This window comes from Anticarsia gemmatalis, chromosome 8 (genome assembly GCF_050436995.1).
Source record: "Anticarsia gemmatalis isolate Benzon Research Colony breed Stoneville strain chromosome 8, ilAntGemm2 primary, whole genome shotgun sequence".
NCBI lineage: Eukaryota > Metazoa > Arthropoda > Insecta > Lepidoptera > Erebidae > Anticarsia > Anticarsia gemmatalis.
Genome location: NC_134752.1, coordinates 11,677,054 through 11,691,735, shown reverse-complemented (window position 1 = coordinate 11,691,735; position 14,682 = coordinate 11,677,054). Strand labels below are relative to the sequence as shown.

The window sequence follows — 14,682 nt, the reverse complement described above, 5'->3', positions numbered from 1 at the left end:
ACACGCTACAAAAAAACTATTTTTTCGCTTCGATCGATGAGACAAAGACAGTAAGTATGCCGTCGAGAGACGTATACACGTCGGCTGCAGAGCTGTCACAGTGACGTCATACCTGCAGGCCGGCGTCGCAGGCGGCGCGCGCGGCGGCCACGAAGTAGGCGCGCGCCATGCGGCACTCCAGCGCGCCGCTCAGCGCCACGAGCGCGCGCTCCGCCTCGCCCGTGCCCGCGCCCAGCGCGCCCAGCGCCGGCTGCAGGCCTGCCAGAGTGACACGATACACATAAGTTCTGTCATGCGAATGTTCACCTCACTGCAGCGAGATTCTCTACAACCATACAGCATCGACGACCGGTTAGCTATCGAGTAACTTTGTATGAAATATTAACAAACGCACTCTGGTGTATTTTTGCACAAACTGTTTTTATAGATGTATGTGTAATAAACTCATACCTGGATCATTGAAAAGTTGTGGCGCCCCTCGGCTCAGTACGGCGAGCGCTTGTCTCACTGCGACGACGGCACGTTGAGCGTTGCGCAGTTCAGCTGTTAGGACGTTCTCACGAGACACCTTGCACGATAGGTAGTAGTGCACCATCTAGGATTAGTATAAAATAGTATTATTGACTATTATTGCGATTTTAAATCGACTTCCCCGATTTCTTATCATATAGTCCATTGAAATGTTACATGAGATTTACATTTATTAGAGGACGCAATATTATTTTTGGAACATGTAGGGGGGGTCAATAGAAGCTTAACTTGAAGTTTGTGGGGTCGCCACCCTTGTCCCCCGGCCGCCATCTTGGAAAAGGGGGTGGAAACACTTTTTTCGCTATAACTCGGAAACTATGCGTCGTACAATAAAATTGTGAAAGTATAATTTGTAGCAAATTTTTTTGTCTACAAATATGTTTTAGAACTTTTTGCCCTAAATTAACAATTAAAGAAGTTATAAGCAAAAAAGTGCAATTTTTTTAATAATTATTTTCTTTATTGCTCTATAACTTTTTTTAGCGACAGCGGCGCGGATGGATCTCTGGGGTTAAGCCACGCATGCCGAAGTTGTTTTGTGGATGGGTGACCATCTTACACATATGGAGTTCCTCCCTGTTTCGGAAGGCACGTTTAATTGTGGGTCCCGGCTGTCATTTTCGAAGATATGTGACAGTCGTTAACAGTACTCAGAAGCTTGAAAGTCTGACAACTAGTCTTAACCAGGGGTATCGTTTTATATACCAGGTAAATGGGTTGTGGAGTTTAGATAGGCAGTGGCTCCATGTAAAACACTGGTATTCAGCTGCATCTGGTGAGACTAGAAGCCGTCTCCAACATAGTTTGGAAAAAAGGCTAAGCTGATATGAATAAATAAAAAAAAAATAACTCAGACCAATCTTGTAGAGTATTTTTCGAGGAAAAATTGGTCCTATATATTTTGTTTTATTTCATTAATTAGAAACTCCGTAACAGCGCTCCGAAATAGACCGGATTCGGAAATAAAATTTTTGTAAATAAATTTTCACTATTTTGCTTATAACTTCTTTAATTGTTAATTAAGGACAAACAGTTATGAGACATATTTGTATGCAAAACAATTTGCTACAAATTATGCTTTTACAATTTTATTGTAAGACGCATAGTTTCCGAGATATAGCGAAAAAAGTGTTTCTACCCCCTTTTCCAAGATGGCGGCCGGGGTACAAGTGTGGCGACCCCACAAACTTCAAGTTATGCTTCTATTGACCCCCCCTACATGTTCCAAAAATAAAATTGCGTCCTCTAAGAAATGCAATATTCGGCCCTCAAATTGTAACATTTCAATGGACTACATAAGGTGGTACTTAATATAAAGAAAAACCGTCACAAGTAGGATGTAATAACCACGGCTTTTTGACCATTTTGAAACCATTTGATTCGGCGATCGTTCGGTTGAGCATTATTTATCGAAAAACAAAACCGAATCGAAGCAATAATTGCACTCGTTCGGCTTGTGCCGATCGAGTAGTTCCTGCGGTTCGGTTTAAACATTCAGGCGTGAAGATGTCAGGCGGCGTTTCTTCCGAACGTTTTTCCGTATATATGCGGATTCACCGCCTCGCTGATTTGTTGAACGTCGTACCGATATGAGGTATAGTAAGTAGTAGAGTATTGTGAAGTATAAAGGTGTGTACGTACGTCGACGGGCAGGCCGTGCGGCGCGTGGTGCGCCAGCGCGGCGGCCGGCTCCTGGCACGCGTCGGCCGCCGCCACCGCGCCCGCCGCCAGCACCGCGCCCGCCAGCCAGCACACCACCAGCGCGCCCAGCGCTCCCACCTGCACGCACAACACGCTGCGTTACTACACAGTACGTAGTGTACGTACGTTTTAAATCATAGGTAAAAAGATGTATTCAAATCTCATGAGAGCGAGTTAGATCGAATCTCTCGAATCTCATGAGAGGTTGTTGAATACGACTTAACATGCTCTAATGAGATATGTGTATGACGTGCTTCTTCGGTTTTATATATCGCGCACACAACCAAATGTCAACGTAAAATATCAATTGTAGGCGTTACAACGAATATCGAAATCTTTGCGTGTAGTCAAATTACTTAAAACCGCAAAACAAATAAAAAAGGAAAATAACTGTCCAAAAACTGTAAAACTGGAATAGTTCAGAACAAGCATTAATTTCGTATTAAGTAGCAAAATAAATATAGCAATGTTTGTTTCAATGCATAATTATTTAAGTAAGTAAACAAAAGAGGTAGCGTCAGTAGCAGGTAAGTAGGTACAAAGTGTAAGTACACTGACACAGAGCAGCAGCAGCGCGCGGCGCGAGCGGCGCGCGGCGGCCGCCAGCAGCGCCACGCACACGGCGCCGCCGCAGCACCAGCCCGCCATGCCGCCCGCCCAGCGCGCCGCCTCCCACACCCACGCCTTCTGCGGAGGGGAACGGCACACGGTCAAGTATACAATGTTACAAACAAAACATTTTTTCTGCATACAACAAAAATTATAAACATATTTTGTGAACCACATTCGAATTATATTCAATACGAGAGCACGAGCTCTTGTATTTGTAAACAGTTTTTCTATCACTAGAGTCGCAAAAGTAGCGAATGCGATCGCTGCGATTTAACTGTCTTTAAAAAATCTTGCCCCAAGTTTTCGTCTCAAAATTTTCATACTGGCTATAGTATTTGACGTCTATACAAAATCAATAACTCCAAACCTTCATAAACGCATCGAGGTTGAGTTTAGCGAGTGGTTGTCGTAGATTGTCTGCGGCGGAAGCGGCAGCACTGGCGTTGTTCCTGAGCGCAGAGAGAGCTCGCAACAATGTTCCGAGCGCGGTCTGGTTGGCGACGGGCGCGTCGAGCGCGTCCGCCAGGCGGGCGAGCGGGGCACGAGCGCGGGAACCCATCGCCTCTTCTAGGATGCTCGACTGTAATACAACGATCAGGTGATTAGAAATATATAGCTAAAATAATCTTTGAACATAATTGGATATGAAATAATTCGGACAAAAGTCAGCCTTCTTTCAATTTCGTAAAAAATCACAATAGAAATCAGATCTCCATGTGACTTAAAACATACAAATAAGCTTGAATTTCAGTACCTAGACGCCAATTTTTACATTTTCAAGTAAGTGTGATTAAAGAATAACTTCTACTGACGTTATAAAGTCAGCACTCAAACTATAATAAAGTAGTGTCATAGTCATAGTGTCGATCAAAAATTAACTCACAAGACAATTTATTTCTTAAGAAAATCTTACTCTCAACGGGGTATATCATGAAAACATTACAGAACATAATACGTACCTGATTTTTCACAGTATTAACGAGCGCGGCGAGCTGGTTACCAGCCTGGATGCTCTGCAGCATGGCGTTGTGCAGGTCGTCGTTGCCGAACAGACCCACGCCGATCGCGCCACAACATAGCACCGACAGGATCATTAGAGTTATCTGAAATATAATACGACAGGTAAGATTTATTATATGTTCTAAAAAGTAAAACTAAAAAACTAGCCCTTAGTAGTTCATAGTAAAATAACCCGATTGGTTATATACTTTTTATATACGTTTTATACTAGAACAATTATTTTGACATTAAGAGAAAATCTTTAAACAAATGCACTTAAAGAAGATCAAGTGTAACAAACTTACAACAATATTTTTTTGCGTTTTAATAAAAGCAACAACCCCTTGAAAAATCTTTTCGCATGTATCAAATAAGTTCCTCATAATAATTCTCGGTACTTGTAAAATAAAAGCGTATTCTTTTATGTAGATATCAAAGAGGAAATGCTCTGATTTGTATACACTTTACTACAAACTCGGCGAGATGTTCATAAATAAAAAATATTTATGTTAACATCATCAAAGAGATCAAAGCACTAAAGTTCACTGTTCTGATTCAACTGGATAACATACTTCTATTAAAAGATTTTACTTTAAAATTCTAGATAGTAAACAATATTCTTTTTAATAAAAAACCACAATTTTTCCTCGTGAATCAATTTGTCCATTGATGAAAATGCCATGAAAATTCCTTCAAAAAGTTTAACTTGCGGAAACAAACTAACAAACGCAGCAAGAGACATTTTTATGTTCGTGACATAGTGATACTTTTTACTTGTACCTAATAACAATGTTTTAGTTTATAACCGTGAACTAGACATGCCTTCCCAATTATAAACCATATCAATATCAAAAATAACAGCCAGACAGACGTTCATTAACCCTATTTCTTTACATCGTTATAGACTTAATATGAAAAACACATTTGATACAGTTAACACATTGTACACATGTGAGAATAATTTTGATTGTTCGCAGCTATATTTAGTATACGATACCCTTTAGCAGTTGATGAGTTTATCGTAATGTCTGTTTGAAAATGTCTTGAGTCCTAGACTATGTGGCGTTGGTAGTAACTGTTATCTAGTTGTGTAGTGCAATTTGTTTGTGAATTCTTGAAGTCGATAGGTCAAAGATAGTCTTAAGATAATTTTACTGAATTATTGTGTAATCATGCACTTAAGAACAGACGAATGCTGTTTGTTTATTATTTTAGCAGTATTAAATATTTAGTGATAGTTGATAAAGCGTAATAAATTGATCATTACTTAATAGTTATTAAGGCGGGATTTAAACATCATAACAGTTACATGAACAAATACCAAAAGCTCTACGCCACATTATTAAACATCAGGCGTACTATAGTCTTTTCATTTTCGATCAGTGATTGTCAAATATTGTGTTAATTTCTCTCGATCTGTTTTCCAACACTATCGTAATGGGTGGGTGTGATAACGCCATTATTTGCGTAAACAATATTACCTTCAAAGCAGTGATACTCCTGGGCGGACGTTGCTTCCTGTCGCAGCATCTCGTGAGCAGGTATATGAGCAGCACCGTCAGTGTGAGGATCAGCCACGCTCCCGGTATAGACCCGAGGATACCCAAGCTCTGGAACATTATACACACATCATTATTACATGCAGAAAAACACATTTATAGCGTGAAATTTTCACGTTCACATTCTTTTCACGGTGAAGGGGATGTACTTCACAATGCCATTGTATTCAAAATTTCATCCCTCATAACAAAGTCTTATTGTAATGTAATGTAATTGCTCCCCTAAACTGTAGTAAGTTTTCTAACCCCCGGTTTCTGAGGTACATATTGTGGCAGTTTTTCCATTAAATAGCGTTTAAACTCATATAAAAAAACGCTATTGAATATATAAACTACCGCTAAGTGTACTCAGAAACCGGGCATAAGTAAATTAAAAGTTAAACAGAATCTAAGAACCTATAGGGTAACTGCCGGAACAAGGGTCGCTTATAATATCCAAGATATGCAAAACTTAGACCGGACATCGTGTTTGACTTGCTTATCCGGTTGAATATCGATATTTCCTTGAATCTGTCACCAACAAGCATCCGCAACACATTTAACTGCGATCTAAAATTAAACGGTGTAGCAAAAGCATGAAAATATGGACGTCTAGTCTCTAACAAAATAGACACATTTCATTGTCAAAGATCTTTAAAATGCCTCCATGGCGCAGTGGTTTAGGTCGCTACGCTGCTGCCATTGCGTTGGCAGGTTGTGGGTTCGATTCCTACACGGAACAATTATTTGTGCGATCCGCAAATAAATGTTTAGGGTCTGGTTGTACTTTGTGTCCGTTGTTTGTAAGTCCCCCACGACACAAAAGCAATTCAAAGTGCGGGAGAAGTCTTTTTAAAAAATGTTGCATGTTTTGTATTTATTCAGTAACAGTAGACCACAGCATCCAAAAGATATATATTTTTATAACATCAAGAGTCAAAGATCTCTCATTCGACCGCAGTAACGTTATGTGACCGCGCCGAATCGTATCGGCGCCAAAACATAGTCTGCTCATTGTATAGCTAAAACAATACATGTCATCGAAAGTGATGTACAGGGCTTAGAGCCAATGAATCGGTTAATACACTCACAGTTCAACGTACGGCTACAAGCTATGGAGTACTTAGTTATGGCTGGTAGGGACTTGTTTTGATTGATTAACTAAACAATAGAGTCAAGGCTGTGGAGAGACAGACGATAATGTTATAATGCGTAATAAATATGGGTAGGACAACTAAGGTGAACTTGATTGAAATGATAACGCAATTTAACTTGAGTATACTTGTATCATTATTTAGAACATGAGAAGGATTTTATTACTAGCAACATAAACATCTTGAAAACCTCCGTGGCGCAGTGGTTAAGGTGGTCGCCATTACCATTGTGTCGGGACGTAGCACGTTCGATCCCACACGGAACAATTATTTGTGCGATCCACAAATAGTTGTTTCGGGCTGGTAGTACATTGTGTGTGTTGTTTGTATGTTTGTAAAACTCCCCGCAACACAATTGTAATTCTTAGTTCGGGAGTTGTCTTTAATTACAAAATGTCTTAATTCCAAATTATAACTTCAGTAGTTTTTTACCGGTTAAAAATACTAATAAAAACCTCTCATCTGTGACTAAATATTACTTGCGATATCGCCTATTGTATGTATAACGTAGTTTCTCCTAGCTATAGTCTTCATTATCCCAGACATCGGAATAAATAGTCAATACATCATCATCCCTCGAGACTAACCCAAGATTCATAATTGGGTTTGGCCTATTTGCTGAAATATGACCGCGCTATCTACGTATCGAACTGTAGGTATAAGTTTGTGAGCAATGAGTGGTACCATTGGGACTGGCAAAGTTAAGGACAGACATGAGGCTTTCATCGTGAAGATAAACTAATGCCGGCGAGACATTCCCTAAAGACAATGCTTAAACTTTTTTACTTCATCGTTTGTGCTAGACTTTTAGTCAATGACGGGAGGAGTCCTTTCGTTTGTAAAAACACTGATGAGGGGAACTCGAAGAGTTAAATATTTGGAAGCTTAACACAAGTCTGCACGAAATGATAAATTCTAATATACGTGTTTATTAAGTTGGGCAGTGTGTTATTAGGTTTTTGTATACGTAAAACCTAAGTAACCACTTTAAAGTCAATAGGTTTGCTCTATATTAAGTAGTGAAAGGTGTTCTTCCGGCCCTTTGCTAATCCTTACGTCACACTTCCTTAGACATAAAGCATATTGCATTGCATATTGGCCTCAACTTGATAACTTCCTGCAGTCCTTAGTTCTAACTAGTTTTGAATTAAAACCATCATATTGACATAAGTTGGTTTATAACTATGTGTTTACGATTTGCAGTATCGTCCTTCAAGTGTCGATTTGCAGAACAATAGTGTGAAACTGTCAGTTGGTTCTATCGATTGTTCTACAAACCCCCGGTTTCTGAGGTACATTTATCTATTCAATAGCGTTTAAACTCATATAAAAAACGTTGAAAGCGGGAATAAGTGCAGTAGGTTAAATTACTTTCTAGACTTAAACGTATTGATAATTTAGTTCACTTCAGGCGATTGTTTCAAAAACCAGATTATTCGATCATTGTATTGGAACTACGGTATTATTTAATACAGATTGTGTAATATTGCGGAAGTTTTGACCGCAGCTATTGTGTCGTAACTTTGAAATCTGTTCCGTTAAACTTAGATAAGTCTAAAACCTTGTCTTTTATAACATCTGTAGTACGATTTCCTACACTTGCTCCAATAGAGTAGCAAGCATTTTCCATTAAAAATTACTTGTAACAAAAAGCTCCTTCGGAAAACGCTAGGAGCTATATCTGTTTATCACGCCATTTTCGAAAGCTACCCCGTGGCCTTTAGCATATTGGTAGGAAATTTGAGTCGCTAAAATGGACAATTTCTTAATCAACAGTTCTTATAATTTTTACTCTGAAACTCTTGTATGTGTTACCTCTAAGTAGACCGGTGAGTTAGGCGCGAAGGTATCGTTGACGCGGTGCAGCGTCACGTTGATGTGCGGCAGCGAGTGCAGCAGCCGCGAGAGACGCGGCGGCGTGTACTCGTCCGAGACGGCCGGCGCGCCCATCGCGACTTCACACGATCACACCTAGAAAACAAACCGCAGACACATTAACATTATATTTGTGCACGATACAATGACTTGGCTCTGACCGCAGGTGACAGTTATCATTAGCAAATGTAAATTAATAATACATCTACTGCGCTTATACGTGAAGCAACTAGGCTGAAGTTTAAGTAATCTCCTATTTCGGGACCGAATGCATTGGGAATTTTAATAGTAAATATATTCAAAGGCCTAGAATTATTCGTAAATTATAAGTCTTTGTCTAGGTCCCTAAATCTATGTATGTATAATTAAGAGACCAAACGCAATCGTTTCAGTCAAAACAAGATTTACAGCCTACGACCAGTGTGTACGAAAAACAATAGAGATTGTATTATGTCTCGTTAGGCAGACCCTAATGAAAATATATGGAACATAGTGCAGTAGTAGTCATAACAACACCTGTAAGATATCACTGGAGAACTCGTGTATTATTAACTGAAAGTTATGAACACTTAACGCCACCATTATCCGTGAATGACTGACATGGTAGAGCAAATAAAATATATTCTGAAATAGAAACCTGAATGATGTAGATCGGACACTATGTCTTTAGCGCACTAATCAGAATAATTAAATTGACCACAAACCATAAATGACAAATACCTATTTTTTTCAATACAAAGCATATAAAATACTACACATATATGTATTGTGATACATAGTAGGAACCGAGTAAACGTACGTAATATATCGTAAAAGCTATCTTGCAACTGTACTCCTAAGTGACCAATTATTTTACAGTCCATTTCCATTTCACACTATCTAATCACCAAACGCCTAACGAACGAAACGTCAATGAATCTACACATTCGTGTTTCAACAAATAGCGCTAATTACGAACTAAAATTAGCTTTACAGCGCAAATGTGGAGCATGTGGTGTGAAAGCTCACACGCTGACACAAACAAACTTTATCATTACTCATCGACTTGAGTGTACTCGAGCGTCGAAGAGCCATCGAACGTGCGAGTGAATGTCTATACAATATAGGTTTTTAGGATGCGGTATTTAACTTTGCTCTTGACATCGGAGTTTTGCATGTTTCGTGTGGAACATAAAGTGTTTAGAACGACGAAAATGACATTCATAATGTAACGTATTGTCATCTCTCATGTTGAACTCTAAAATTAATGATATGTAGTTTTGTTGAGGTTTTTCGTTTTGTCATCTCCCATGTTGAACTCTAAAATGATTTCAAAGTAAAGTTTCTTATTTCAAATTTAGATTTTTACTATAAAATAGAGTGAATATTGGAAAATATTTGCGTCAGTAAATAACATTACCTAGGCGTAGTTCGATCGAAAACTTTTATAACATAATCTGCTACGCCCACGCCAAAAGAACCCTAATCTTTTGCAAAATAGAGTCGATTCTAGTCTGTACTATGTAAACTACAGTCTGTCTTCCCGATGTCTCCCGCGTGGATTACATATAGCCATCATATGCTAGTACATACATAGACAATTGTAATGGCCATCAAATGTACACATTGCAAATGGCCTGACTCGGGATAGGCGGTTCAAGGACCGAAAATTAATGGACAAATGGGGTAAACGTCGCTTCAGAAAATGACCGCGTTTCCTTATCATTTGTAATTCTTTCTTAGCTCTACATTACGATATATGTACATGACAAAACAGCATAAAATACCAATAGACATTAGTTTAAATTACAATTAATGAATCTACCGACGGTCGTCATTTGTAAAATAAATCTTTACTAATATTATAAAGCTGAAGAGTTTGTTTGTTTGAACGCGCTAATCTCAGGAACTACTGGTCCGATTTGAAAAATTCTTTCAGTGTTAGATAGCCTATTTATCGAGGAAGGCTATAGGCTATATAACATCACGCTACGGTTATTAGGAGCGGAGTAGCAACGAAAAATGTTACGAAAACGGGGAAAATTTTGACCCATTCTCTTCAGTGGCGCAAGCGAAGTTGCGCGGGTCAGCTAGTAAATTATAAATTAAACCCACTAATGTCCCACTGTTGGGCAAGCGCCTCCTCCCGCAATGAATCTTAAAGCCTTGAGTACACCACGCTGACCGAGTGCGGGTTGGGGACAAGAGGGAAATCGTATTAAAGATTAAAAAGTATTACATATACTTCATATCCTTATCCCAATAAGCAGAACTGACAGAAAATCCGAAGAAATTAATAATTATCTTACGAGAGGTAACATATCATATCGATAACAACATAAGTATTGTCGAAGTTTTGTGATATATTTCTATGTTTTCACTTAAAGGTGTCGATATCATCACATCTTACTAATCTTTATAACCTGTAGCCCGATTCTCTACTACTATAGAGTATCAACATCCAGCTAGCTATCGAGAAATTTTGTATGAGAATCTGATCAGCGCCTTTAGCGGACGTCGAAAAAACTATTTTGGCAGTACATTTTAAATGACAAACTCTCGATATGGTTTCAATTGTAGAGAATCGTGCTACTGTAGGAAATGTGACAATAACGATGTGATATTATTTGGTGTAGGTACTTACCGCAACAAATGGACGAAAGCTGTGCCTACGACGCCATGGCTGCGTAGACCGATTGTAGCGTACTTTCACCGCGAGGACATCTGTGGACAATACAACATGGCAATTAAAATATCATGCCGTTATAACTTATACAAGAGTGCGCAAATACTTTTAGATTAGTCTATTTTTACTAGAAGCTAATGTAGTCTTAAAAATTGTTTCTAATACCATAATCTTATAGAATATTTAGCACGGATATAGAATAAATCCTAGCTGCTAATTCCAGTACGTTTAACTGACAAGGATAAAGTGAACCTGAGTATATGACAAAATATTTATAATAACTGAAAGCGTGCAATCATAAATTTATTTTTTCAATAGGTATCTAGGCGTACTGCAACCTTTATAACAAAAAAAACTTTCTTATAAGTCAATTTACAACACGTAACAAGATTTGTACCACACGTACAAGTAAATCTAAATCAAAGCTTGCAATAAAACAAGTCTAACATAACACCAAACTCGTGTTACTTGTCAAAACATGCCAGTAAAATCAACACCATCAATCTAAACGTAGCATCATCAATTAGCCTCCCGGCTTCCACCGAAACGCCTTCACATTACTTTTCTTCCGTAACAAGAAACGTACGTACACCTCAAAGCTCCTCCTCGTACATGGTAAACAATCAGAATGAAATACGGAGTTACAAATCGTTCGCGGCTGTACAGCGGTTCAAAGAGACCACACACACTCCAGGGTTCCCATTAAATGCGCCAACTACGGCTGTTGAACGAACATTGTGGTGTTATCGCTACCATTAAAATTATCTCGAATGCATTCGCTCGCATTTCTCAGATAACTAGACACTGTATAAACTAGGAATAAACACGAATGTACTAGGATAATATTACGAAACCAGACGCGTTGTTTTGTGGAACAAATCATTTTTATCTTAATTATTTTCATCTAGCATCACCCGCCCACGGAATTCGTGGAATTCAGTTCAGTCCTCTTCCTCAAACATTGAATTTAGAGCGTGCTGAGATTAAACAAACCAAGCGACGTGAATCCAATCAGATGTCTTAGACACGGGATTCTACTATTGACATTAAGCTTCTAGTAGAAACGGTTTTGATTAAAGGGCGACAAGAAAACCTTCGAACTTAGATTTGAGAAACTGAACTATAATGCTTCAGAGACTAACTTACTAGAACTTCAATTGTATTATTGATAATTAAGTTATATAATAAAAGGTCTAAAGGACACAATAAAATTCCAATATTCAATTTATTTTATCGATACAAACATTACACCAAAGTAATCTGCAGTTGACAGCGTCCACATATCTTCTATTTAACTTAAACCGGGAGATGAGATGATTTCATCACACGATCCCCTCAATCTTGCAACAAGCAGGAACATAAGTAAACGCACAACACTTATAATAAAGCATAACGATGAATGTAGTCGTGTCACGGAACAAATTAGTGACAATTGAGACGAGAGCGCGGCGCCATTGTCGTGTTTGCGCGGGAGCAGCTTTTAATTGTAATCTAATGTAGCGTGCGAATGCATTAACCTCCTTGAATTGCTCCTAAGGGCTGATGGAGATATTAAGATTCTGATCTACGGCTTTGTGGGTGAATATATTAAATTAATGAATTGTATCGTCAAATACACAAATTCGAAGGGGGATGTAAAGCCCTTCGGTTATTTGAAAAGAATAAGCATAATTGCAGAAATAATTGTTTTAAATTGTTATCCTTGAGCCTTAAGATGGCGATCTGAGGTGTACAAAGAAGCCTTCATATTAAAAATGGAAAACGATTGTGACTGACAAAGCTACAGATGCCTAGATGGCTACTTTTTCCTTATACAAGTCCGATGACTAACCGAAAATAAAATCCATCAACACTCAATTCTTATTACAACATTGAAATGAACACACGAATCAGTCGAATCATTTCAAAAATACGACCGCGTATTTACTGTTTATCGACCTAAAGAGGATGAAATAAAAACATGGCAACGTGCTAGACTGTGTCGAAAGCTTTCGATGAGTCAGCGGGTGTTTCACAAGGCGGTGCAACGAGGTTTCCTTTTTTATATCACTTGAACTTGTTCCACATTGCCTTTAAGAGTGTTGCAATCTCGACTAGATACCTGGAATACCTCGTTCATCTCTCGGTAAATTAATGTGAGAACTATAAACAAGTATCGAAAGAAACTAGTTCGGCCTGTTGTAAAGATAATTGATTTGATTGTTGCGAGTTCTGAGAAATGTTGGGGGGTAGGATGTGCCGTCTGTACGACAGCGGATGTTTGGGACGTGAAAGCGCCTGATTTTTGGTTTGATATGAATTTGTTTTTATTCGTATATGTAACAATGCGTCACTATTAATTTATACCTATACTTTTAAATTGTTAATAAAATAAGTAGAAAAACATTTTGTACGATTGGAATGAACCACGTAATCCTATTTCCAATTTGTACTTGGCTGGAAGCCTAAGTATATTCTTCAAGAAGAAATTGCTTTTCGCCACAAAATCCTGCAAATTTGCTTAAAGATCGATAAAGGCATCGGTCTAGTCGCGTGTGCACGGCCTCGTAAAGTTTTACTGCAGACAGAAGGACAGACGGCGAGCATCGACATACGATGGTGACGTAGATAGTTCGGGATACTTTTGCAAATTTTATCGGCTTCGTACGTAAAATTTATGAGGGCACTGGCCCGATTTTTGTCTGTACGGCGAAGAAAAAGAAAGAGTACTGGATCAAAGGTGATCCAGCAGAAGAACGGTTCGGAAATAGAATATACCTATAAGTTATCTTCTATGATACAACTATAATAAATATTCTTGGTCTTTTAAAAAGACCTTTTGCTTCTCAAAATAACCCTACAAACACACACAGCGTTGGAAGAAACGACGCAAAATAAAAAAAACGAATATGAGTATTAGTCATATAAGCCACTTACGTTCCTCATAAAAAGACACACTCGCAATGGTACAATATACATAATACAATCTAAGTAATATAGTTTGGATACAAATGATCAATAAACTAGACATTAAACACCAAGTATTTCTTTATAAGCGTATCAGATTGTCCGTGAGTGCAAGTGTCGCTACAGTGGTGTTTTGTTCGAATAAAACAATAACTGTTTATTATCCAATCGATGGTGACCTATAAGGAGTCACGAAGTCACGACTACGCAGTAATAATGTTATCATGGAGTCGATACATTGTTGCTAATTCTGGTCGATGGACAGGAAATGTGCTTTGTTCCCTTTTGTTGCACGTTTGGTACAAACTAGATAGGCATTAGAGCCTACGGGCAAGTGGAAGTGTGTACTTGATAGTGGGTAGACTTGTGGTGAAATAGTAATAATGGTTTACGATCGAGTTATCAGATCTTCCAGACAATAAATTCAATTGGAAAGCGTCAAAAATATTTATTAGTGACATGTAGCACCGTGATAATCTCCTCCGGAAATTTTCAGCAATATATTTTATTTCAAACTTCACCAAATTAAATTTACTGACATTAAAATAAATGAACGTAAAAAGTTTTAATGGTACATGTTATTAGATACAGCGTAATTTTGTGTGTCATATCCGCTAATTAGAATTAAAATATGTCTTATAATAAGAACCAGACGTATTTT

At 38.4% G+C, this 14,682-nt stretch overlaps 1 protein-coding gene across 5 annotated transcripts in view; it reads right to left on the bottom strand.

Moving 5' to 3' along the window:
* The window catches only part of LOC142975107 (protein tweety-like), an 82,531-nt gene that overhangs the window by 1,105 nt on the left and 66,744 nt on the right, over positions 1 to 14,682 (bottom strand). For 3 of the 5 annotated variants that reach the window (XM_076117788.1, XM_076117793.1, XM_076117791.1), the window contains exons 2-10: positions 11,034 to 11,113; positions 8,351 to 8,506; positions 5,325 to 5,453; positions 3,804 to 3,947; positions 3,212 to 3,424; positions 2,785 to 2,919; positions 2,173 to 2,310; positions 451 to 595; positions 113 to 258 (exon numbers count right to left, since the gene is read on the bottom strand). In XM_076117788.1, the coding sequence (XP_075973903.1) occupies positions 113 to 258; positions 451 to 595; positions 2,173 to 2,310; positions 2,785 to 2,919; positions 3,212 to 3,424; positions 3,804 to 3,947; positions 5,325 to 5,453; positions 8,351 to 8,485 (1,185 nt within the window). In that variant the 5' untranslated portion in view covers positions 8,486 to 8,506; positions 11,034 to 11,113. The remainder of the gene's footprint in view (positions 1 to 112; positions 259 to 450; positions 596 to 2,172; positions 2,311 to 2,784; positions 2,920 to 3,211; positions 3,425 to 3,803; positions 3,948 to 5,324; positions 5,454 to 8,350; positions 8,507 to 11,033; positions 11,114 to 14,682) is intronic. The other 2 variants (XM_076117790.1, XM_076117792.1) reach the window with 1 other exon arrangement.